This window comes from Brachycentrus maculatus, unplaced genomic scaffold (genome assembly GCF_059751285.1).
Source record: "Brachycentrus maculatus isolate JH-2025_06_01 unplaced genomic scaffold, ASM5975128v1 h1tg000855l, whole genome shotgun sequence".
In the NCBI taxonomy this organism is placed as follows: Eukaryota; Metazoa; Arthropoda; class Insecta; order Trichoptera; family Brachycentridae; genus Brachycentrus; species Brachycentrus maculatus.
In genome coordinates, this window is record NW_028281582.1 from 95,466 (window position 1) to 122,418 (window position 26,953).

The 26,953-nt window shown below is 30.8% G+C and overlaps 2 protein-coding genes across 3 annotated transcripts in view; one reads left to right on the plus strand and one right to left on the minus strand.

Moving 5' to 3' along the window:
- Nucleotides 1–1,338: 1,338 nt before the first annotated feature.
- The window catches only part of LOC148300002 (membrane-bound alkaline phosphatase-like), a 32,166-nt gene continuing 6,551 nt past the window's right edge, over nt 1,339–26,953 (minus strand). Inside the window, exons 3-7 of the mRNA XM_088275396.1 lie at nt 22,106–22,301; nt 17,357–17,529; nt 5,433–5,751; nt 4,093–4,428; nt 1,339–3,146 (exon numbers count right to left, since the gene is read on the minus strand). Of these exons, the coding sequence (XP_088131522.1) occupies nt 2,830–3,146; nt 4,093–4,428; nt 5,433–5,751; nt 17,357–17,529; nt 22,106–22,301 (1,341 nt within the window). The 3' untranslated portion in view covers nt 1,339–2,829. The remainder of the gene's footprint in view (nt 3,147–4,092; nt 4,429–5,432; nt 5,752–17,356; nt 17,530–22,105; nt 22,302–26,953) is intronic.
- LOC148300003 (uncharacterized) lies at nt 6,779–26,730 on the plus strand. Of its 2 annotated transcripts, XM_088275395.1 has the most exons (4): nt 6,779–6,996; nt 22,128–22,295; nt 22,999–26,242; nt 26,561–26,730. In XM_088275395.1, the coding sequence occupies exon 3, from the start codon at nt 23,099–23,101 to the stop codon at nt 26,216–26,218; it is 3,120 nt and encodes a 1,039-aa protein (XP_088131521.1). In that variant the 5' UTR covers nt 6,779–6,996; nt 22,128–22,295; nt 22,999–23,098; the 3' UTR covers nt 26,219–26,242; nt 26,561–26,730. The 2 variants fall into 2 exon arrangements, with proteins under 2 accessions (XP_088131521.1, XP_088131520.1); XM_088275394.1 differs by having other exon boundaries at nt 22,999–26,730.

Genomic DNA, 26,953 nt, shown 5'->3' on the forward strand with positions numbered 1-26,953 from the left:
TAACTAAACTATATTTGTAGATACATAGTAACTAAACATTCGTCAGGCGGATTACGCAATTAAAAACGTGAAAATTATCAAAAGTAGTTATTAAAAATAGTAACTGGTTACATGGCACTAAAAGTTGGTTTATTAGGAATGAATGTAAGAGATATTTAACAATGAATCACCATTCCGTAAACAAAGTGTGCAGGGAAGTAAGTGCACGTGGCTTTTTCGGAGAAGGGCGTCGTCGCGTGGACGAATGTTTAGGTATCTAGGGTTAATTTGTGTTTAAAACATGAATATGGTTTTCTTTATAGAAATCGTTTGTGAATTGTCATTTACAAATTTACTGAACATCGGTGAGTTTTAATCGTTTTTAAACACACGGAATATAATCGTAACATAAAAATATAACCACAGGGATAGATAAAAGTACTTACTTAGTAAGATGACAGTTATAAATATGATTAATATAAAGTTATTAATTACCTAGGTTAGTTTCTCAAAAATTTACTGAATCTGAGTCATTTTATTTTTACAATAAAATTGCCCTATAATTTTTTAAGTGAGTTATGTATGAAAGTTAGGTTAGAAAATATTAAATATGTCTACTAAACTCAAAGAATTAAAGATGTGAAATTAAATATCATTGCTGTGTGAGAATGCGTTTTATTTCTGAAGCTCTCCCCTCTTCGATATATTAAATAAAAAATAAAACATGTTATTTATATTTGAAGCACTAACTTGTTAATTATCCATTTAATAATTAAAATGTAACTTTGTTTTAAAATCACTATCAATATTTTATCACAACTTAATTATTATGTCTACCGGTTTCGAAGCTAACCGCTTCTTTATCAAGACTGATTAAAACTATTATAAAGAAGCGGATAGCTTCGAAACCAGTGGACATTATAATTAAGTTACAATAAAATATTTATAGTGATTTTGAAACAAAGTTACATTTCAATTATAAAAAATTAAACATTTATAGATACTATAATATTAGTATTTTGAGTATATCAATATAAACACGACTAGTTTTGAGAACTACGTCATTGGCTGAAAATACAAACATTTTATAGCAGTTTGTATTCTTCCTTATTATTAAAAACATCTGTGTTCTCAAATCTAAATGTGTTTACATAAATAAACGCAAAAAATAGTACAATACAAATCGCTCACTCCTTTCAAGAACGTCATTAATCAAAAATCGACAATTTTCAGTTCTGCATGTTTACGGAATGCCCAGAAAATGTACTATATCTCAGCAAAAGAGGCATATTTTTAACTTAATATTTACCCGCTACAGGGCAAAAAGTGTTGTTTTTACATTTTTAAGAAAAGGTAATGTTTTATTTTTTTTTTAAATAGACAAAATATTTTTCAAATGGAGAAAAAAACCTTCAGGTTTAACTTAAAAAGATCTGTTGCCCTGTTGTCTTGTATAATACAAGTGCTTTATTTTTATATTTAAATCGTCATGTTATTCTACAACCTTAATATCAAACAAATTAAACATATGACATTTTGAAAATTTTCTTAAATTATTTTTAATGAAAAACCCGTAAAGCTTATATTCAAGAGGCTTGTCTGCAGGCAGGATAGTGAGAGAAAGGAAAGAAGATGTGAACAGTACATTACAAACACCCAGACCAATTGAAAATAAATATTTTGCAAATAGCAGGAATCTAACCCGCGACTACTCGACTGCGCCAAAGCGCACTATTGAGCGGTCGTACCTGAACCGTCCTAAGATTCAATTTTATCAAATATATGGTAGAATTGAAATAAACGTCGATTCATTAATATATTTCTACTACAATATTTTATTTTTAAATATCAACTTTGTTAATGGCTACATTTATTTTGTTATAATGTATTTGAAGTGAAATTTCAAACCCTCGTGTAATGCATTTTGACTGAATTTTTTTGTCTTGTTTGCACTTTGATAACTATTGGTGAGATTGCCCAGACTTCCATATTTTTCTTCATCTTTGATGAGATGTCAAAAAATAGTATGAAAATAACTCCTGTAATTGGAGATAACCCTGATTTTGTGAACAAGTATTTGGACACACTCAAAATGTTGTTTTAATGAGTTGATTCAGCTATTAATGTTCATTTACAGTAGATATTTTCAGTAACATTTAATAGTTAGTAACATTTAATAGTTAGAAATATGGTTTGGACATGTAGAACGAATGAGTGAGGAAAGAGAGGTGAAACAAAAAGAAGCAGAGGAAGACCGAAAAAAACATGGCACGATCAGGTATAGCAAATACTTGAAAGTGGTCAGGTTAGGAGTCGTAACAATCGGCGGGTATGTGTGAGGAGATGCATGAACGTGGAAGAGGCGAAGAATGTTTGCAAGGACAGAGTGGTGTGACGCTCTATTCTCTCTGCCTACCCCTGCGGGGAAGCGGCGTGATGGTTAGTTAGTTAGTTAGTTAGTTAGTTTATATTTAATAAGACCGCTGAAAATGATTCATTACGTTTTTACAGAGATTCTCAATAATTCCACAATATTTTGGATGTGTCCAAATCCTTGTTCACAAATCTGAGTTTCTCCAGGAATTATTTTTACAGAGGTGAAAACAACTTTATGATAAATTAAAATCTGAATTTTAAGCGCATATGACAAGTCACATAATTTTGAGTGTGTCCAAATACTTATGCACAAGTTTGGGCTTTTCCACTGGGTTATATTTACATGTTTGCATTTTTTTTGTCAATTTACTTATTGGTTTCAAAGTTACTTAATTTTAGGATAAATATGTTCGCCTCATCGTGTGGCATCTGTCGTTTGATATTCCACATAACTAATCATAGGGATGATTTAGTTTAGACCAGGAGATACAAAGAGTATACAGCTAAGAAAAATAATATCAGTGATGATGAAACCACACTTGACGATGAATGCACCGAGCTGTCTGAGGAATTAGAATTTACGACCGTCGCGTCTGATGTGTCGGTATTGCAGACAGTGTGCCCTGGACCGACGCAAAGGGAGTAGGCCATGAAGTGCGGGATGAGGTGCTGCTCAAATACGCCAGTGAAGAGATGCTGCGAAGGACCCTTGGCGAACACCACCACGTCTTCGGCACCATAAGATCCTGACGTCAGTGGAAATATCGACGGAAACTGGAAGTTTGGATCACCTGAAATTTTACCAAGTCTTTTTTTATTAATCAACAACATTTTGGGTGGTCCGAATCCTTGTTCACTTAGTGAGTTATTTTTACACGAGTTATTTTAAACGTTGAGAAAAAAAATATCAACGTTTTATATTACATTAGTTTTTCTTATCTTCCTCATTTACATTGCATATGAAACAAATAAATAGTTTATGCTTATTTTTATGTAAATATATAAATATATATACATATTATATATATATATATATATATATATATATATATATATATATATATATATATATATATATATATATATATATATAAATATATATATAAATATATATATACATATATATATATATATATATATATATATATATATATATATATATATATATATATATATATATATATATATATATATATATATATATATATATATATATATATATATATATATATATATATATATAAATGTATATAAATATATATATATATATATATATATATATATATATATATATATATATATATATATATATATATATATATATATATATATATATATATATATATATATATATATATATTTATATATATATTTATATATATATATATATATATATATATATATATATATATATATATATATATATATATATATATAAATATATATAAATATACATATATATATATATATATATATATATATATATGTATATATACATACATACATAGAGTTACTATATCATATAACCTCAACGTGATAAGTAGACGATGTGTCATTCAGATAAGGTTTTAAGCAGAAAAATATTCTTGTCCTTTTGATATTTCTACAGATGCTGGGGATCTGTCTACGCTGCTACCTGTTTCTCTTGATATATCGCCTACCAGCTATCTCTCCACCTTTTCGGGGGTCTGCCTGGGGGGTCTACGTCAGAAATACAAATGATTAAAGTGGACTTACGTCTCATAAACTTCTCTTCCTTCACAACCTGAGCTCTGAGACCTTCTTCATTTCTCGGTCTGAATCCGGGTCCATTGGCATAGTTGAGACTGAGGTAAGGAAGGCCATCATTTCCCTCATCGTCAGCCGATGGTTTCACTTCCCCGAAGATGTCATTCCACCTACTGGCGTAGCCTGATATGGTCATGGAATGAGCGTGGTCTGCAGTGACTATCATGAGAGTTTCTGATGGATTCGTCAGTTCAGACACTTTTCTGACAGCTTTGTTAAGCTCCAACGTTTCATCCACAGCGAGACGCGCTTTGTTTAAGTTGTGTGCGTCATTTATTCTGCCTCCTGGAAAATGCACGGGATATTGTCTTAACACAGAGTCTATGGACTTGTCTTAACACAGAGTCTATCGACTTGTCTTAACACAGAGTGTATGGACTTGTCTTAACACAGAGTCTATGGACTTGTCTTAACACAGAGTCTATGGACTTGTCTTAACACAGAGTGTATGGACTTGTCTTAACACAGAGTGTATGGACTTGTCTTAACACAGAGTCTATGGACTTGTCTTAACACAGAGTCTATGGACTTGTCTTAACACAGAGTCTATGGACTTGTCTTAACACAGAGTCTATGGACTTGTCTTAACACAGAGTCATGGGATGTTGTCTTATCACAGAGTGATCAAGTGTAACTTTACACTCTCCTTATCATTCTCAGGGGAGCTGTACAGAAAGGCTGGTTTAAGTGAAAAAAAGCTTTCTCATCTCAACCATAGATGGCGCCCGTGAAACGTGAAAGAAGGTATCAATTAAAGGATTTTTTCGATCATGGGTAGAATGGTGAACGTTACACGTGCATAAAATGAAAACTTAAACTATTTAAAAGCTTTCAATATACCTATACAATATATGTACATACCTTAAATTCACAGTATAATCGGGATACAATTTGTGTTACAAGTTGTTTCACATTTTCAATACATTTCGCAACTTAGTCCAAAAAAAAATAGTTTTGTAAGACCAGATCTGTTAGGAAGCCTAGATGCTTCTGTATCAGATCTGGGCGTGCAGTGGGACAGCTTTAAAAAAAACTGAAACCAGTTGCGATGCACTACCATTTTTAATTCTTGTTTTAACTGATTTCACTCACACTCCTTCAATAATGATATACATACAAAGTTAAAAACACTATAATTATCATTCATCGTTTACTTTGTGTGATACCACTTTTATTATTTATAAAAGTGGTATTACACAAAGTAAACGATGAATGATAAGGATAATATTTTATTACCATCCCAGAATGTTATATATGCTTTTAATAAACAAAATAAATGATATAGTTACCAAAAACGAATAAAAAGAATCCCTTCTCATTTTTCGACAGGATCTTTATAGCAGCATCCGTCATCTCTTCGAGACTCGGCTGAGTAGAATTCGCTTCCATGTGGAAGTCCATCGGACCGGGATTGAATAAGCCGAGGAGGTATTCCGTATTGTTGCTCGTCTTCAGCAGCTCTTCTCTGTTGCTAACATATTGACTTATGACTTGCTTGTTGACTTTGTCATGAGTCCATTCCGTCACCAGGTTTCTGGTGTCTTTTCTTCTTCCCTGGCTGCTGGTCATGTTGGGAAGAAAGTTTTCTCGACCCCCGCCAAGAATGACCTATAAATTAATTTAATAATGAGTCAAAGTTGGCTTCAGAATCTAAAGAAATTTGAGAGTCTTGAAATTAGAGGAATTTGAGAATCGTTGAATTTGGAGAACTTGAGATTACAAGAAGTTTGAAAAATCAAATTAATATTTTGTATTAATATGTTTTTTGCGGATGCGTTGTGGCACATTTTACAAAACTGTATAAAATTAAACTTTGTTTTTAACCTCTTTTATATTATTTTTTGACATCTCATCAAAGATGAAGAAGAATATGGAAGTCTGGGCATTTACGAGGCTGACGACCGTCATAAGCACAGACTTCCATATTCTTTTTCATCTTTGATGAGATGTCAAAAAATGTGATGAAAATAACTCCTGTAATTGGAGATAATCCAGATTTTGTGAACAAGTACTTGGACACACTCAAAATGTTGTAATCTCTTTTATATTTAGTTCCTTTTTTCAATTGATTGCACACTCTTTATCCTGCCTTCTCGCTTACTATGAATATTTTACATTTTTAATTTAAGTTTTACTTAGTTAATACCACTATTTCTTAAAATCTATTGTAACGCGTGTTTCGATGCAGTCCGCATAATTTTCACACCGTATGTAAAGCTACATTCTAAATTTTTGTGTTGGGTCCTTGGGACGTTGATAGTTGAAGAGGAAGTATGAGCTGCTTCTTTTTTTTTAGATTTATTTCTTTGTTTTTAAACATCTCTTATCAGTCATTGACAATTTACAATGTAAAACTTAAATTAAAAAATGGATTGATTTTACCACTTAATGAGCATATTTGACAGTTTAAGTTTATTACATATCCACCCCTGGAGATACAAGGAGCTTGTCGAATCCTGTTGTAGAAAATTATCAAGAATAAAAGTGGTTAAAAACAAAGTTTACTAGTATTTTATAAAGTTATTCAAATTGAATTATAATCTTGTTCTACTCAACTGTAAAATGTCTAAAAAAAACGAAATCCATAGAACATTTTCGGCGAACCGCGAGTGACGCGATAAGTTATAATTGAATCATTCGCAATCCAGAGATTGTGCGAACATGTCGAAAAGTGACTCATCGCTAGTCACTCCGCAAACGAGTTTTGCTAGCAAATAATTTTTGTGTTGATACAGCCGGGTCGTGTGCATTAAACAGTGAAGTGAGGAGAAATTAATTGCTTCTTGAATATGTTTATAATATTCAAGTAATGTAGTTGTGGTATTCAATAGTCTCACATACAAAATAAAGCCGGTAAGTCTCTTTATAACACATACATTGATAGTTAAAATCACATGTTATACTCGTACGTTTCATTTCCTAATGAAAAACAACCGCATCGAAATTTATTTATATTTATTTTATTTCATTTTAAATACAAGTTTTACTTAGTGTATATCACTTTGTCTTAAAATCAATAAAAGCACGTGTTTCGATGAATTCTGTATCATTTTTGAACACTGTAAACATTGTGGTTTTTATATATTATTTTTTGACATCTCTTCAAAGAGTATATAGAAGTCTGGGCATTTACGGGACCGACGACCGTCATAGTAATAATATCTTTCATCTTTGATGAGATGTCAAAAAATAATATGAAAATAACTCTTATAACTGGAGATAATCCAGATGTTGTGAACAAGTATTTGGACATACTCAAAATGTTGTAACTTGTGGTATTATATTTACTGGGTAAACATAAATTAAAAATTTATAGATTTTACCGAAATAATAAAAGAATTAATTATAAATCATCATACACACAATTTACGAATTACAAATTAAAATATTATGCCATAACTGAGTTTTCCCGTGCCGACGGCACTTTTTACAATGTTTTTTTTTAAATTACATAAGGTAAGTGTCTATAATACTGACCTAGTTTTTGTCTTAAGCCGGTCCATATTTTTAAAATATTTATTTAATATTAAAACGGCTTGATAATTTTTTAAATTTATTTTTATTTTTTAATGGGATAGTTTTATCCTTACAAAGTTAAAAAAATAATAGTCAAAAGTCAAGTGCATATATTAAAATCCACGCAATAAACAGTTAAAGGCTTTGTATTCAATACTGACCTATTCGAAATGGATTTTTTCATAATACTGACCGCTGTTGCCCCTATTACTGACTATGAGTGAAAAAGACAACTAAATTCATATTTTAATATATTTTACCATATGTAAACTGGAGTAAGATATAAGTATTTGTAATGGAAATAAATGTAAAAGTAAGTACTTATGTGACAATTTATTATTTATTAAAAAAAAATATATTGGTTAAACAAAATGTATTGTTAATGTATTGTTTTAAGCTCACTATAAATAAGTAATTCTGGAATGGAATAATTTCCTCTAGCATTTAGTCACACCGGTTCTGGAATTGTTTTTATGATTCCTTCTGAACTATACTATATAGTATCCTGTTTTTCTGGCACTTCCAGTTCAGGCATACCATGACCTTGATCAAAGCGGAACCATCCTTTTTGGGATTTATTACAATTCCTAAAAAATTCCCCTTCCTACTTTACAATACAGGACTCATTTTATTTTAGTTTTTACGAGGAAGATTTTTTGAAGACCCTTGGTGATTTTCAGTTTTTTTTTCTTCTTTTCTGCCACTTTATCTTCTGGCACACAGAGACTGCTTAATCTTTCGTGTCCAGAGTAAAAAAAAAACAATCCGCGGGTTCCGAAGGGGGTACTGGCAATACCCCAAGTAAAATGCTAAAAATACAGGTTTTTCACAAATTCGACTAATGTCAAAATGTTTATCATGCTATTGTTATTCTATTTTTTCCATTTAAATTTGAATTTTCTGCAATAAACAATAATTTTCAAAAAAACAAAGTTGTGAAGAAGTTCTCTGCGGAAATGACATTCAATTCCGCCCAATGTTTAAGCATCACTGGACACTAGGCGCTTCGGCCGGAAACGATGCAAGCGAGAGGGGGTGAGGAGAGAAAGAGAGAGAGAGAAGCATACTACTCGGTACATACTAGCGGGTTTCTAATTTGTCGTATATTATGGTGAAAAAAAAAAACAAAGAATGATAAAAAAAATCAGAAAAAGCGAGAAACAATACAAAAATGACATTACGTTGTATGAACAGTTTGGACTTGGGTTTGGGAATATCTGTCCATCTGTAGCCTGATTTGGAAGTGAACAAATTTTCTTCATTTCTACTGTTGTCTACCATATGTACGGGCTTGACGCTGTTAGAGTCAGATTCATCAAGTTCTTGGATTATATAGTTATCTGAGTCGGCGTCGGAAGCATAATCTTTATTTTCTAACCCTAAATGGAATTCATCATCACTTATATACATACATCAGTGTCCGTATAGCTCAGAAGTTGCTCAATCATATCATCTGTCAATTGTTTTCCACTCATTGTTAGGGTAAAGTAAATATTAAAATTATGACAATTTAATTAGTGTCAAAAGGTAGATATTTATAAAATAAATATGAAAATGCAATTGCACCAAGAAATTTCAGTAGATAATTTAAATTAATAATAATTCTTATTAGAAACGAAAAAAAACACTCTGTATTTGCCAAATAACGCTTGCGTAACGAGAACACGATTCACACGCGTGCAAATTTGGGAATCTACCGCCGATGGTTAAACTGTGGAGATAGATACAGCGCTAGTAAAGAAATTGATATCCCCTTCGGAACGGGACAGTTAAACGTTGTTAGAACATTTAAGATCGTGGGATTTGGAGGTTTACAAAGAGTAACCTCATTTGGGTGTGCAACATTAGAGCATGATGGTAGTGCGCCTGATATGTATATACATATATATATATATATATATATATATATATATATATATATATATATATATATATATTTATATTTATATTCTACTAACCCTTATCCGCACCCGATGGTGCACTGCATCTGCACTGATGTTGTATTGACGCAGCGTTATCTCGATAGTTACTTACATGAAGGCAAGGTGATCACTCATGCGAGTATAGTGGAATCAGTTTATGTTTGATAATAAACAAAGTTTTTTTTGTTGATATTATGTTAAAAAAGAAAAAATAAATTGTATTTTAACATAAGAAAAATCACAAAAAGATGGCTCAGAACGAAACTCCTTTTCTGAAATAGTATGTGTTTATAATACTGATCTAGATTCGTTTCTATTACTGACCGCTGAAACTATTTATTATAATTATAAAACCAAGCAAAAATATATAGGTCAGAATTAGGCCCCCATAATCCAAAAACTGTATGCTATCCAAAGCACGCAAGAAATTTACGTATTTAAGAATTTTCACAAATTTATGTAAACTTTAAAAATGCTCTCGTCTTACTCATTACTGACCTATAGGTCAGTAAAGGAAACTTATGAAATTTCGGGTGAATGTAATACTGACAACTTTTATTTTATAAATGTATTGTATTAATCATAAGGTTATTTCACAAATACTTTGTTTTTTGTAAATTCAATACACTAAACTAACTAACACATATAAAATATTAGTAAATATCAATCATATAAAAATAATACACCTTTAAAATAAAACTTGAAAGATTAGGCTTGTCTGTTAAGGATTTTCCGTGTGCGCGCGCTACTTGCCAGATGTCCAAACTTTAATTGATATTTCAAATATGAAAAATCAAAATATTGACTGTAAAACATTGTCATCACATAACACAAGCATGGCTGCAGTGTTGGTAATATTAAAAATTAGTAATAATTGAACCAGTATCTTATTATCTGTTGTTTCTTTGAAATAGGTCAGCAATAGGGGCTAGGTCAGTTTTATAGACACTTACCTTATATGAATACAAATTGTTTATGACGTGCAATCAAATATTTCAAGGCCGAATGACGCGATCTATTTCCGACCAAGCCATTTCCTTTATCCATTTATAAATAGCTTTTTTATATTATTTTTGACATCTCATCAAAGATGAAGAAGAATATGGAAGTCTGGGCGTTTACGGGGCTCACGACCGTCATAGGCTGGTTTAAGTGATCACTTTACACACGTGTGACATACCAAACTACGGTGACGTATGACGTATGACGTATGACGGTCGTCAGCCCCGTAAATGCCAAGATTTCCATATTATCATCTTTTATATATATCTCATATTCATCTTTGATGAGATGTCAAAAATGAATCTCCAATAATAGGAGTCATTGTCAAATTTGAAAATAACTCCTATTATTGGATGTCCGCCTCCGTAGTGTAATGGTCAGCACGCTCGGCTACCGTTCTGGAGGTCCCGGGTTCGATTCCCAAGGGGGGTAAAATAAATATAAGTGATTCTTTCACTGTCATATTAATTCAATATTACCCTGGACTGGTACCTGAAGCGGAGGGCTGATCACCTTTCCTTCATGTGTAAAACGATCAAGATAATACTGCGTTTATATGACGCAGTGCCCTATGCACCATTGGGGTGCGGATAAGGGTTTTATTATTATTATTATTATTATTGGATATAATCCAGATTTTTTATTTGGATTATCGATTGGATAAGTATTTGGACACACTCTAAATGTTGTAAAATCTTTTTTTTTATATTAAGTTTCTATTTTTAATGAATTTATAGATAGTGGAACCAGGTTGTTCAACTTTATTGCATACTTACTAAACAAAGTTTTTTTTTACCAAAAGAGGTATGTGTTTGATGATTTTTTAATTAAATTGAACACTTGAATAATCCACTGAATTGAGTATTATTTTTATTTACGACTAGTTTCGAAAACGACAATTGTTTTCATCTTCTGGTACAAATTAAAACAAATAAATTCAGTTTAAATTTGTACCAGAAGATGAAAACTAGTCGTCAATAAAAATAAAACTCAATTCAGTGGATTATTAAAGTGTTTAATTTAATTAAAATAATCATGTCATTCCACAAAGTTAATGCCGAATCAATAAATAATATATATATATATAACGTGGTAATATTTTCCTTTTGAAAATTAAGTGTAAATAATATGTAAAGTGGGTGTATAATAATAAAATAAACAATGTGTTGCTTTGTAATTAAAGTTTATTCTTAATTTATCTTTATAATCATTTTTATATCTATCTATCTATCTATCTATCTGATTCTGACAGTTAATAATATTATCGGAAGTCTTTTTGTTTTATTCTGAGAGACGCATGCGGCATCTGGTGGTAGAACTGTTTTATGTAGGTACTTTTTGTAAGTACTTAATAAAATGTATAGGTAGGTACCTAGGTATTTTATTACATCTCCCCCCTTGGGGATGAAAATTCATAGTAAAATTTTCACTCGTCCTCCGTATCATCTTCTTGTAGTGTAGGGACTGGTATAAGCTTAGTGATATGATAAAGTTTTTTTTTTTTTTTTTTTTTTCTTTCTTTCTTTTTTCCTTCTTTTTTTTTATCTTTTTTTTTCTTTCTTGTTTTTTTTTCTTTCTTTTTTTATTTTCTTTTTTCCGTTCTTTTTTTTCCTTTCTTTTTTTTGTATTTTTTTTTCTTCTTGACCCTTTTAAAGTAGACACAGTTTTTTTTCAATCCATTTGTTTTTATCTTTTGAATTCCTTCATTTTTATTCTGACCTCTTAAAGTATCTTCTAATCTAACCAAATTTACAACTTTTAATTGTTCATCTGCATTTTCATTCGAGTTTAATACTGGATTCCTGCTTAGACAATCTACTTCTAAATTCTTCTTTCCGGGAGAATATTTTATTTTATCTTTCGTAGAAGTTTTTTCTACTTTGTTTTTATTTTCATTTTTCAAGCACTGTTTCTGTGTTATTTGTATGTCTTTATTTTTATCCTGATCTTTTAAATTATCTTCTAATTTAACCAAATTTACAACTTTTAATTGTTCATCTGCATTTTCATTCGAGTTTAATACTGGATTCCTGCTAAGACAATCTACTTCTAAATTCTTCTTTCCGGGAGAATATTTTATTTTATCTTTCGTAGAAGTTTTTTCTACTTTATTTTTATTTTCACTTTTCAAGCACTGTTTCTGTGTTATTTGTATGTCTTCATTTTTATTCTGATCTTTTAAAATATCTTCTAATTTAACCAAATTTACAACTTTTAATTGTTCATTTGCATTTTCCTTCGATTCTAATACTGGATTCCTGCTCACACAATCTGCTTCGAAATTCTTCTTTTCTGGAGTATATTTTATTTTATATTTTGTAGAAATTTTTTTCACATGATTTTTATTTTTAATTTTATCACTAGTTCTTAAATTTCCACGTCTTCTTTGATTATCTTCTAATCGCTTTCTTTGATCATCTTCTAATTTTTCTCTCTCACTCCGAACATATTGTAGTAATTGTTTTAATACATCTAATGTTTCATAATCCATTTCCAATTAACAAAATTGTCGTTTTATAACGTGGTAATATTTTCCTTTTTATTATTAATCTTATCATCCTCCTTTGTTTTAAACCAGCACGTTGCTTCAGAGTGATATCGAGTTCCCTTATTTAAATTTTCACAAATCTTACATGGACTTTTATCTTTAATTTTACCACTAGTTCTTAGATTTCCATATCTTCTTTGATCCGAAAACCTTTTTTTATTTACAATGTTTTCGTGTTTTTTTACTTCATTGAATAAATCGACTGTATCTTCTAATTTTTCTCTATCAATCTTATTAATTATAAATTCTGGTAAACCAGCCACAATAAGATCTACTAAGGTACCCATGTCGATCGTTCTTCTCATCTCCAACAAAAGTTTTTCCTTCCTTATGGCATAGTCTAACAAGGAACCGTCGTTATATTTAAAAGATAATGCAAACATTACATGGTTCCATCCCTTGTTTGTAAATGTTTTACAAAAGTTGTTTTTCCATACTATCCATTCTGAGTTCATGGAAAATTTTATCATCATCGAACTGTACCAATCTTCACAACTTTTATCCATAAACAATCTTAATATTTCAATTTTTTTCTCATCCGTTATCACCTCAAAACGTGTACATTCTTTTTCAAAAATATCCATCCACTGGTTTGCATTAGGATTTTTGCTTGTAAATTTTTCAATGATGAACTTCTCTGAAATATCTTTTAAATTTTGATGTTTGCTTACCTGAGCATTTTGTATTAATTTTTCTAGTAAGTTTTCTAATGTTTGAGGAGCAGTATCCATTTTATTTTTATTTTGTTTCTTCATTTTTGATTAACAAAATTGTCGTTTTATAACGTGGTAATATTTTCCTTTTGAAAATTAAGTGTAAATAATATGTAAAGTGGGTGTATAATAATAAAATAAACAATGTGTTGCTTTGTAATTAAAGTTTATTCTTAATTTATCTTTATAATCATTTTTATATCTATCTATCTATCTATCTATCTGATTCTGACAGTTAATAATATTATCGGAAGTCTTTTTGTTTTATTCTGAGAGACGCATGCGGCATCTGGTGGTAGAACTGTTTTATGTAGGTACTTTTTGTAAGTACTTAATAAAATGTATAGGTAGGTACCTAGGTATTTTATTACATATATATGTGTCTGATGTGTTTTATCTTGTACAGTTCGATGTAAGATATTTATCTATGTAAGCTATATATTAAGTCTTCATCTTCAAACTCTTATTCGCACCTCAATGGTGCATAGGACACTGGATCATGTAAACGCAGTGTTGTCTTGATCGTTAAACACTTGTAGAAAAGGTGATCAGCAAAATAAATTGTGTTCATCTGTGATAACTTTTTTAAACGCACAATAAATCGTTAAGAAAAATCTCTTAGTGAAATTTTGTCACCTCCAATCGTTATTGTAAATGCATTATTAAAACGATCTTTTTCAATAATAATAATTCAATAGAAGAGACGAAGAATGTTTGTAAAGACAGAGTGGTGTGGCGTTCGATTCTCTCTTCCTACCCCTGCGGGGAAGCGGCGTGATGGTTAGTTACTTTAGTTAGTTATTTATATATACATATAAATATATATTTATATATATATAATATATATATATATATATATATATATATATATATATATATATATATATATATATATATATATATATATATATATATATATATATATATATATATATGTATATATATATATATATATGTATATATATATATATATATATATATATATATATATATATATATATATATATATATATATATATATATATATATATATATATATATATATATACGGAGGCTACCGTTCTGGAGGTCCCGGGTTCGATTCCCAAGGGGGGTAAAATAAATTTTAGTGAATTTTTCACTGTAATATTTATTCAATATTACCCTGGACTGGTACCAGAAGCGGAGGGCTTCCTTCATGTGTAAACGATCAAGATAACACTGTGTTTATATGATGCAGTGCCCTATGTACCATTGGGGAGCGGATAAGGGTTTTATTATTTATTATATTTATTATATATTTTTTTAAAATTGTTTTTTAATTTCTTATTCTTTCAAAAAACTACTTAAAAAAGAAAAAAAATATACAAAAATAATGTTAAAAATAAAAAAAATTCATCGGCAAACATGTCTTTGAACTATTTAGAGGTTATGTTCCTTAATACTTCTGTCACTGATATCAGCCACGATTAAAATGAGTATCCTTATCATTCAAGGGTGATAACGATAAAATAGTAAACAATTTGGCAATTTAACTCTTTACCGATCTCCAACATGCCTTGATATATGGCTGACTCTTTCAATGTCATATGAACTATGTACTACCATAAGTAGTAAATACAGAAAAATTATTTTTAACGACATAGAATCTCGAAATTGTTTTCACGCTGATAGAAAACCATAAGTATTTAGCTCACACCTTTCAAAAACGTCACCTATCAAAAAGCTTGATTTTTTAGAAGATCGTTTTTAAATTTTAAAAATATAATGAAATGCATAAAAATAATTATCAAGCCACTTATTGAACTTTTTACTGTGCAACAGATCTTTTTAGGTTAAACCTGAATGTTTTTTCTCCATTTCAAAAATATTTAGGATATTTAAAAAATTAATTTAACAATACCTTTCCTTCAAAATGCAAAAACAACACTTTCTGCCTTGTAGCGGGTAAATATTAAGTGAAAAATATGCTTCTTTTGCTGGGATGTAGTAAATTTTCGGGGCATTCCGAAAACATGCACAACTGACAATTAGCGATTTTTGATATGTGACGTTGTTGAAAGGAGTTAGCGATTTGTGTATTTTGTAAATAAAAAGCAGAAAATAATATAACAGTAAACTGAAATGATTTTTTTGTTATTTTCAAGATTTTTATTCATATATCAAATAAGAAGAATATGGAAGTCTGGGAATTTACAGCGCTAACGACCTACTATCGGCTGTTTTGAGTGATCACTTTACACACTGTGTAATATTCACTGTATTCATCACTGAAAAATCATACTACTGAAATTTCGGAAACTTATAATTATATTTATGCCTTTGAAGAGATAATTCTTATGCTTTTTTTTCGGTGACATCTACAGTGGAAATTTGTAAGTTATTATCAGCAGAAATATTCCTGAAATGAATGCAAGATTCCACCTGAATGTTTTTTACATACTATACGCCTAAAAATATAATTTTCAATCATTTTTTAACGAGGTTTTTTTTACAATGATTAAAGAAAACACTTGTTTTATACCACTTGCGTTTTATTAAAGACTACATATTTCAGAAGTAAAAACTTCCATCATTCAGGTCTATATAATAAATTTATTACACAGACCTGAATGATGGAAGCTTAACTTCTGAAACATGTAATCTTTAATAAAACTCAAGTGGCATAAAACAAGTGTTTTCTTTAATCATTGTAACATGTCTTACCACAAAGTTAATGCCGAAACAATGAATAAAAGGTTTTTTTAGCAGTATTTTTGTATTCTAAAAAAATTGGGGAAAAAAAATATTGTGAATGATATGTCACAATTTATTAAACATAGATTAATAATCACAAAACATGGAACTAACTCGTCAATATCGTATTTCGTATATCAATTATCATAGAGTCAATCGTTTCTGGAACCTTTTAATGATAAAGATAAAATGAGCTATATATTATTAGATTAAAACAAATATTTTTAGCTTTTCCACATTATTTTTATTTGACCAGCGACTGGGTTTTGTCGTTACAGACATCATCAGACTAGTGGGAGGCTATACAAATTGTTATGTTATATATAAAACAAGGCAAGAGTTGATAACCATGATTTGATATAATTTTATTGAGAAATTAATTTAATTTGTGTGAATTTAAGTATTGTGTGATATTAAAAATATTTTTTATAATAATTTATTTTGATAAATTATTATCAAAATAATAGCGCATAGTTGTTAATATGCCAGGTTTAATAAAGCTAAAGTGTTGGAATCAATAATTTAAATGGCGCCATTTTTTGTAAAATCTACCTCAAACGCGCTTCATTGTGATTCAATCGGGAAAAAGAAAATTGAATTGTGCAAATGATTTAGCAAAAAAGTGAGTTTTTAGTTTTTTCCGATTTCAAATCATTCTTAAATCAAGTCTCACTGTTTCCAACTCCTGGTCGAAAACCATTCCACACCACCAGTTCTGCAACAGCCAAGGCACGCTCGTCAAATTAAGCGCACTGGTTGCGAACTGGTGATATTACTTTACTAAAGGCAGTACTTACCTTAAATTTGTATCCGGGATTTTTGTGAATCAGCTGGTATGCCAAATCGTGACAATCTTCAGGGTCCATATCATTTTTCATTATATCTGCATCACTTTCCCATGAAGAGAAGCTGCTGTGACCATATGTACTAGCCACTGATGGCTGGGTCACACCGCTTGTAGTTACAATTCCTATCACAAGTAAAACATATATGTATTTTAAATATTTAAAGCACTAGCTTTGTTTCTTGAATGTTTTCCGCAGATACTTTGTGGCACATTTTATAATATCTTTAAAAAATTAATTAACTTTGTTTTATATTTTTCTAAATTTGCTGAACATATGTATTTTGAATATTTAAAGCACTAACTTTGTGGATCATTGCAATATATTATTTGGGGAAATAAAATAACTTCGTTTTTGATCCACTCAAAGAGCAATAGACTAAAATTAAATATGCTGTTCTTTATATATAAATTTTTAAACTATAAATTACCCAATAATACCCATTAATAATAAGGATAAAATAAGACTGCGATTGTTGAAAAAAAACGAGTCACGAAATTGTTTAGAGTATAAGGGTTTGAAAATGTATGATGAGATGCCTGAACGTATGAAGAATGAAAAGAGTCTGAAAGATTTTAAAAATCAATGTTTTGTTTACTGTTAGAAGATATATATATATATATATATATATATATATATATATATATATATATATATATATATATATATATATATATATATATATATATATATATATATATATATATATATATATATATATATATATATATATATATATATATATATATATATATATATATATATATATATATATATATATATATATATATATATATATATATATATATATATATATATATATATATATATACATATATATATATATATATATATATACAGTGGGTGGCCAAATTATTAGGGACACTTGTACTTTTTTGTAATTTCCAAGTTTAAATGAATTTCGTGGTCAAATAAATTCGTTGTAATTATTTTTTCTAATGTATTTTTGTTGCTGGTATCATGATTATTATTTTGAAGATGTGGCAATACTGTGAAATATAAAAAAGTGAGTTTTTTTCTCATTTGGATGTTGATTAGTGAAAAATGGTATTAGTGTGAGCTCAGTTAATATTTTTTCAAACCATTTTTGTGTAAGTTTTTTGAGTTCAAGACCATAAAAACGTAAGTATTTTTTAATAATTTATTTATTTTGCTAATTCAACAAGTTGATTTCTATTCATTTTAAACTCAAATTCAATTTAGTTTGAACTGAACCATAATATTCTCAATTTAAGTATGGGCAAGTCTTCAAACACATCTCTAAGAAAATGTAGGGAAGTTATAACCTGACTACTTCATTCCACATATTTCCAGAGAGAAATAGCAGCACTTACAGATGTTTCGAAGTCATGAGTTCATCGGATACAAAGAAAAATTGATAAAAACCTGCCTCTGGAATCAGCCCGCTTCGGAAAAAAAGGCAGAAAAAGGATCAAAACTCCGCGTGGTACCCATAAAATCAGGGACATCTATTTCCAAAATCGTAAAATGTCTGTTGATTGTCTAATTGTTGTTAATTTTTGTTGATAAACAATGAAGGAATTAATGTCTTCAAAAGGACAGTTCAGAGACGGTTAGTTGAAGTAAATCTAATGGGTCGACGTCCAACCAAAAAACTAGGCCTGACTGAGGCATGAAGAAAAACGACTCTTATGGGCCAAAGAACACCGGAATATGACTATTTCAGACTGGAATCGAGTATTTATGACTTTTATTTGTATAATAAAATAAAAAGATAATTAAACATACACATTTTTGCAATCATGGTAATACTTTATAGGTCTGCTTCTAAGACGAGTCAACATTTAAAATTTTGGTGGGAAAAACTTCATTCTTCCGACGTGGCCCAGGAGAAAAATTCCACCCGGACTGCCTTGTGAAGAAGGCTAAAAACACCCTGTTAGCATATTGTTGTGGTCCATGATCTCATTTAAGGGTATGGGACGATTCTATATCATGGAAGGGACCATGAGGCAAGACTAGTACCAGTGAGAACTGAAAAGTCGGCTCCACCCGAGGCTAAGGAATGGTTCCCTGGTGATGAAGAGTATGTGTTTATGCATGAATAGGTACCGTGTCATAAAGCCAGAAATGTTACCGCATTCCCGGCTGAAAAAAACGTCTATTGAGTATGTGTTTTGCCTTGCCCGGGCAATTTCCTGGATATGAACCTCATTGAAAACATTTGGAGGCTAACGAAACGGGAAATGGATAAAAAAAGTCATCACCACCAAGCGGTTACTGATAGAAACTCTTATCAGAGTATGGCATGGTAACCTTAATCTTCGGCACAATGCAAAAATCTGCATAGAAAGCATGCCCCGACGTTTGGAAGTTGTAATTGCAGCAAAGGGTGTTATTACTAAATATTAAGGTTTTTTCTGAAATTTTTGAATAATCGCTTTTTTTGATAAAAATAAATTACTTTTATTAAATGTATGATTTTATTTTTTCTATATTTTAAATGAAGCACCCCAATAAAAAAAAATAGTTAAAAAACCCAATTATTTGCTCATTAAATTCATTTGATCATGAAAATTACAGGAAATTCAAGATGTCCCTAATAATTTGGCCACCCACTGTGTATATATATATATATATATATATATTATATATATATATATATATATATATATATATATATATATATATATATATATATATATATATATATATATATATATATATATATATATATTTATATATATTTATATATATATATATATATATATATATATATATATATATTTATAAATATATATATTTATATATATATATATATATATATATATATATATATATATATATATATATATATATATATATATATATATATATATATATGTATATATATATATATATATATATATATATATATATAAGTATATATTTATGATGTAAATAATAGTGTAACATAAGCTAATTCAAAAAATTAATAAATATAAATTTAAAAAGTATTTTTTTTCACAAAGAGAAAACTGAGACAGTTGCTGACTGATATCAGGAGGTGTCCTATCTGAATCATGTGCTAAGAAAATAAAAGTTTGAGCTATTGCACCCAATCCTAAAAGGTAAAATAGAGGGTCGACGAGATGTGGAATCTCTCAGAAGACAGATCTCCTGGCTCCGAAATATACTAGATTGGACGGGGATCAGGACCGTCAATGCGTTGTTTAGAGCTGCCCAAGGCAAGGACAACTACTCTCAAGTGATAGTTGACGTCAGGGAGACTTGATATGACACGCACAGAGGAAGATCCTTACTATCATTAATGCAGACAAACCTCTGAAACAGAGGCTTGAGGAGTTACTCCTTGTTAATTGAGTTAAAGTAATTAGTAATTGAAATACTACTTAAACGTATCTTTGTATGTCCAAACCATCTATTTTATAGTGAATATTACAAATTATTAATGAAAATGTATAATGTAGGAGGACCTGACATGACACGAACAAAAGAAGATGAATACATGTATTATTTCGTGTGTTCAAAAAAACATATAGAACTTATATTATTTTTCGACATCTCATCAAAGATGAAGAAGAACATGGACGTCTGGGCATTTACGGGGCTGACAACCGTCATAGGCTGGTTTATGTGATCACTTTACACACGTGTAACATTCACCAATTCTACCCATCATTGACAACCTTCTTCTCCGTCTTAATCCTCATTGCTGAGGGTTGTGACCCTTGCAGAAGCAATGACTCTTCTCCAGTTATCCCTTGACTGCGCTGCACCTAGCGCTCCAACCACTGAGGTGCCTGCTGCTGCCTTAATTTGATCGGTCCATCGTGTGGGGATCTTCCTCTCCCTCTCTTTCCCTCCAGGCTACCGATCACAACTAGGCGTTCCAGGCTATCCTCGTTGCCACGCGCAACGTGTCCAAAGAACTGGAGAATCCGTCGGGTACAGATATTGGCCAGAGACAAGCCTTGACAACCACACTACTCAAATTCTTGGAAGTTCTGTATACATATGAACCAATTTAAAAACCTTGTTCTTGAATCACTAGAACTTCACTAGAGACATCTCTTGGTGAGATGTAAGGAAGCTTTTTTATTCAGCAGAAACTCTTATATTAGTATGTGAGGTCCGAATCCTGGACACACTCAAAAGGTTGTAAATAAATTGTATTTTATTGTTAAAAAACATATTGAAATCAATATTGTGATAGTTGTTTCGCCCAGTTATGGCATTTTCAAACGAATGTGAAGATTAAATGGACTGACGGCCCTTAAATAGCTATACAATTCTAGGTACTTAAGTAATAGTTTTAACATTTGCAGTAATAATTTAAAACCATTACTTAAGTATCTAGAATTGTATAGCTTTTTAAGGAGCGTCAGTTCATTTAATCTTCACATTCGTTTGGAATGTGAAGATTAAATGGAAGATTAAACCACACTTCTCAAATTCTTGGAAGTTCTATATATATGAAACAACTTTAAAAAACATTATTCTTGAATCACTAGAACTTCACTAGAGACATCTTTTGGTGAGATGAAAAGAAGCTTTTTATTGATCAGAAACTCTTTAATTAGTATGTGAGGTCCGAATCCTGGATTCTACGAATCCTTATTTTATTGAACACGACTCCCATGTACAACGCTTGGCTGCAATATCTGTATGGACATGGGAGCCGTGTTCGATGTACAAAATGTGATACGTCGTCATTACCAACTGATTTTCCTGCTTCCAGGGCCCACTCGACGATAGTCCCGAACTTCTCTCCTTCGACGTCGTCAGGTATTCCACATCTCAGGACCGCACCCGTGGCGGGGGTCCCTATGATCCCGGCCCTTCCTTTAACACCCCTGAGGTATGCGGTAGCAGTGCAAGCCTCGTCCCCGACCTGGGCATCTACGCAGTAAGTCTAAAAAAATATTAATTTATTTTATTATCGAAAATATGCATGAAACACCGAATATAAACATCGAATATATACTTCAAAAATGTGTCAAATTTTTATATTAAAAAATACATATATTATGATACTCGTATTTCCATGTATCGTAGTCATACAGGAGAAAGTGACCAAGTGCATTTTTTACAAAAACGTGATCATTGACTATTTGATATCTTTCTAGCTTAATATTGCCCTGAAAAATATATTATATTGCCCTGAAAAATATAATATATTGACTTTGTTGAAAATGACTAACTGCATTGATGTTTATTTTCTTGCCAAGCAAAGCTGACTTAAATGGTCCTCCTGAACATTTTACGTTTTGTCAGTTGGTCACTTTCTCCTGTACAACTACGATTTGTATAAATTATCGTTAGAAATCACAAAAACAATTATACTTTTAATAAAAAACAAAGACATAATAATACATACATATATATATATATATATATATATATATATATATATATATATATATATATATATATATATATATATATATATATATATATATATATATTGGAAGATGTAAACATATTCTCCACTTAACAGTCTTGAATTCTTAATATAATTAACTGCTAAGTGGAGCAAATTAATTTGTATACCAAAATGTCGACACATTTAAAAAAATTTAATTTGTTTTTTTGTTGTTCTTTTGTTTTAGGTGAATTGATAGACTGCATTTTTTGGATGAGGATCAACTAGTCGTTTTAACATTTATCATACCATTTTAATTTATTCGGATTTAGTCACAGTGATACCAAATGGATTCTAAAAATATGGATAAGTTAAAAGAACCTACTCAATTTCTCAGTGGGGATGACTCACACATCAAAAAACGACTGAAATCATTCGTCGAGAGGTTCGAAGAAATTTTTACGGAAAAGATGAATAAATTCAACGATGAAGCAATGGGAAAGTTACAAAAATCAAGTCAAACGTCTAAAGTTGTGCGCAAGGGAGCAAAATCTCTCGGTGGAACGGGGGGGGAGATATTTGGACAAATATTTAACCTTGTTGATACGAAGATACATTTAAGTAGAGCGAAAACAATTGTCAAATTTCTTTACGAAGATGAAATCGAACTTAAAAGTATATTAATTTCTGCTGGCTTGTCCATTTTCCAATGTTACGAATCTCAATTTGTGGAAGTTAACGACCAAGGAGGCTGGCGGATTGCCATGAACCAATTAGCCCAAGACGCAGTTGATAGAATCATGAATGGAATAGAAGAATACGAAACAAATTGTAAAGAAAATAAACTCCAAACCATTACGGAAAACTCCTTGGAAACATTGTTAATCAAATGTTTCGTCAATGGTAAATCTAAAGGATATTTGAAATCAATTATGCCAAAGCTAACTGTTTCTTTTAAGAATAAGGAGTGTTCAATTTCAGAAATATACAGTAACGTTGGATTAGTAACACTAAATAAATGTTATGAAGCTGATAAATACTATACTAAAAAAAATAGAAATAATGAAGAATTTGGTTATCGCTTGCTTTTTGCATATGAAAAAGAGGATTCAGCAAATCCCTTAACTTCTTATTGTGAGTGCCACGAAAAGAAGAATAGATATGTTTATAAACTACGCCCGGAAGCTTTGATCGAAATGAAGGAAGAAATGTTAAAACCAGAAGAAAGCGAGAGTGAAAAAAAAATAGAGAATATACACAAATCACTGAAAGAGGTGGAGAAAAAAACCGATATGGTTTTAACGAATATAAAAAACTTCGACGGTACGCGAAAAAGTAAAGTATTTAAAAATATCTGGTTCGGTATGAATGATAAGCATCCATCGCAGTTCTTCACTGGAAGAGGTGGAGTTTTACAGAAATTGGCTTCACACAATATCTCCGATATTCCGATAGTAGTAATCAGCGGATTAAGTGGGGTCGGTAAAAGTGAGTTGACTGTAAAGTTCGCCTGTTCAAATTTCACCGAGGATGATAGCGTCGTGTGGATCAACGCGGAATCTCACGCTTCAGCTAAACATTCGTTTCAAAGTTTGTACGTAAAACTAGGATTTCGTTTGAAGGATAATGACGGGGATGAAAAATCAGTCAAAGTTATTGTCGAAGACCTTTATGAATACTTTTTGAAAGGAAACAGGGTCCTTTGTATATTTGACGATGCCCAAAAAATCTCAGACATAAAAGACTTTTTACCGATCGGTCAAATATCAATCTCGAAAACACTCATGATTTTAATAACCTCAAAAAACTCGGAGTGGAAACATTTTGAAGTCAAGAAAACGGAACTTATTGTGCTTTCTGATTTCGAGGATAACGAAGCGAAAGAATATATTTGCAGTCGTTTAAATATCGAAAATATAGAGAGCAATAAAGTTGAGGAATTGGTTAAAAAGGTGTACAACTTTCCACTCGCCTTGCAACAGGCAGCCGATCTAATATCTCACGAAATAGAATCCCTTCAGAATTTGCACCCAGATCTCACCATAGAAGAATATTTAAAAACGTTTGATAAAAATACCGAGGATCTTCTCAAATCACAATCGTATATCTCCTTTGAAGATGACAATAACCGCAAAACCATTTACACGACAATGCGGTACGTCGTTGATAAGATACACACGAACCAAGTATTTGGAACCCGAGCGATGCAAATATTACGAATATTAGCCTATTTTTCTGTTAGCACCACATCTAAAATCTTCTCCTATTTTGTAAAAGAAGATATTGTATTAGGAAACATCATTCAACTTTTAAAAGTCCACTCGATCGTAAAAATTCTCGATGGAGAACTACAAGTTCACGGCCTAATACAAGAAGTTGTTAGGTTGCACCTCCAAGAAGAAAAAAAAGAAGAAGAAGTTTTGAACGACTGCCTTGTGCTATTGGATAACCATCGAGACAACGACTCTCATAATATACATTGTAATTCTGTATGGAATTACGCCTATAAATACAACACTCTAATTGACAAATTTATTATCAGCGTTGACCACAGTGGGTTCAAGACCAGTTTTTTTCATTTGATGATCACCGGCAATACATTTGAAGTCATTTGTGAAGTTATTGATAAAATTTCGATTTTAAATAAGGGAAAGTTAAAATCCATCATCAATTCCGCAGACAAAGCTAGAGACACCGCGTTGCACAGGGCCGCTCTAAGAGGCGACATAAGATTAGTCAGATTCTTACTTGACAAAATGGCAAATCCCAACAAAATAAATGAGTATAATTTTACACCACTTCATGTTTCTGCCAGAAATGGACATCTGGAAGTGGTGAAATTATTGATCGAAAGAACAAATGTCGGGACAGAGACGAGTTATAAATTCACAAGTTTGCACTTGGCAGCCATGAACGGATATTCTGAAGTAGTGGAGTTTCTCTTAGCCAAGAAAGCTGATGTGAACGCTTCGACTAGCCAGAACTTTACACCGTTGCATTTCGCGATTTCGAGAAATTATTTAGATATCGTTAAAATATTGCTTGATCACAACCCGAATGTTAATGCTAAAACAAATTATAAAGAGACTGCCCTGCACATCGCTTCAAGACGCGGATTGTTAGATACAGTTCAAACTCTGGTAGAAAAAGGAGCTGACGTAAATGTACAAAATAAAACCGAATTCACCCCCCTACATTTTGCAGCCCTCAAAAATAACGTGGAAGTTGTAAAATATTTGATTGACAAGAAAGCAGATTTGGCTCGCGTTTCTAAAAAGGACAAGACTGCCTTCGAAATAGCGGCAAGGGTGGGAAATTTGGATGTTGCAAAGGAATTTATTGAAAATGAAAAAAGTTCGAGAATTATTCATAGTCAACTGGAAAGAGCAGCCACTTTAGCTATCGAATTCAATCACTTGGATGTGGCAGAATATATTGAAAAACATATCGATTCAAGATCTAACTAAATGAAAGTACAGGAATATCCCAAGGTGTGTAAAAAATAAGTTCCGTAATAATTTAAGCAAAACTAATTTTTATTGATACATATTTCAACATAGATGAAGAAGTAATATATTATTAGATTAAAACCAATATTTTTGGCTTTTCCACTTTATTTTTATTTGACCAGCGACCGGGTTTCGTCGTTACCGACATCATCAGACTGGTCAAATAAAAATAAAGTGGAAAAGCTCAAAATATTGGTTTTAATCTAATAATATATTAAAAATGCAATTCCATCACGAAGTGTCAGTGGATAATATAAATCTATTAGATGAAGAAGAATGTGGAACTCTGGTCATTTACAGGGTTTACGACATGTCATAAGCTGTTTAAAGTTAAAAGAAAATGGTGATATAAATAAAACTTCTGAATGAAGAGGAACCCTGAAAAAACGAACAAAAATTTGGTTTCAAAACATTATGAAGTCGAATTTGTAATTTGATTAAGTGTAACAAATAAAATTGGTTGAGTAAAATTGAGATTTTTTCTTCTTTATCAGCACCCAGATTTTTTTATTTAAAATTATTTTTTGCATGTTACTTCTTTAGTACCATCTACAGTCCCTAGTAGTCTATAGTAGATTGTCCAGACCTTTTATCACTTATCAATTTTATAGTCCCGGTAGCACAGACCAGAAACAAAAAAATAAAAAATAATAAACCCTTATCCGCACCCCAATGGTGCATAGGGCACTGCGT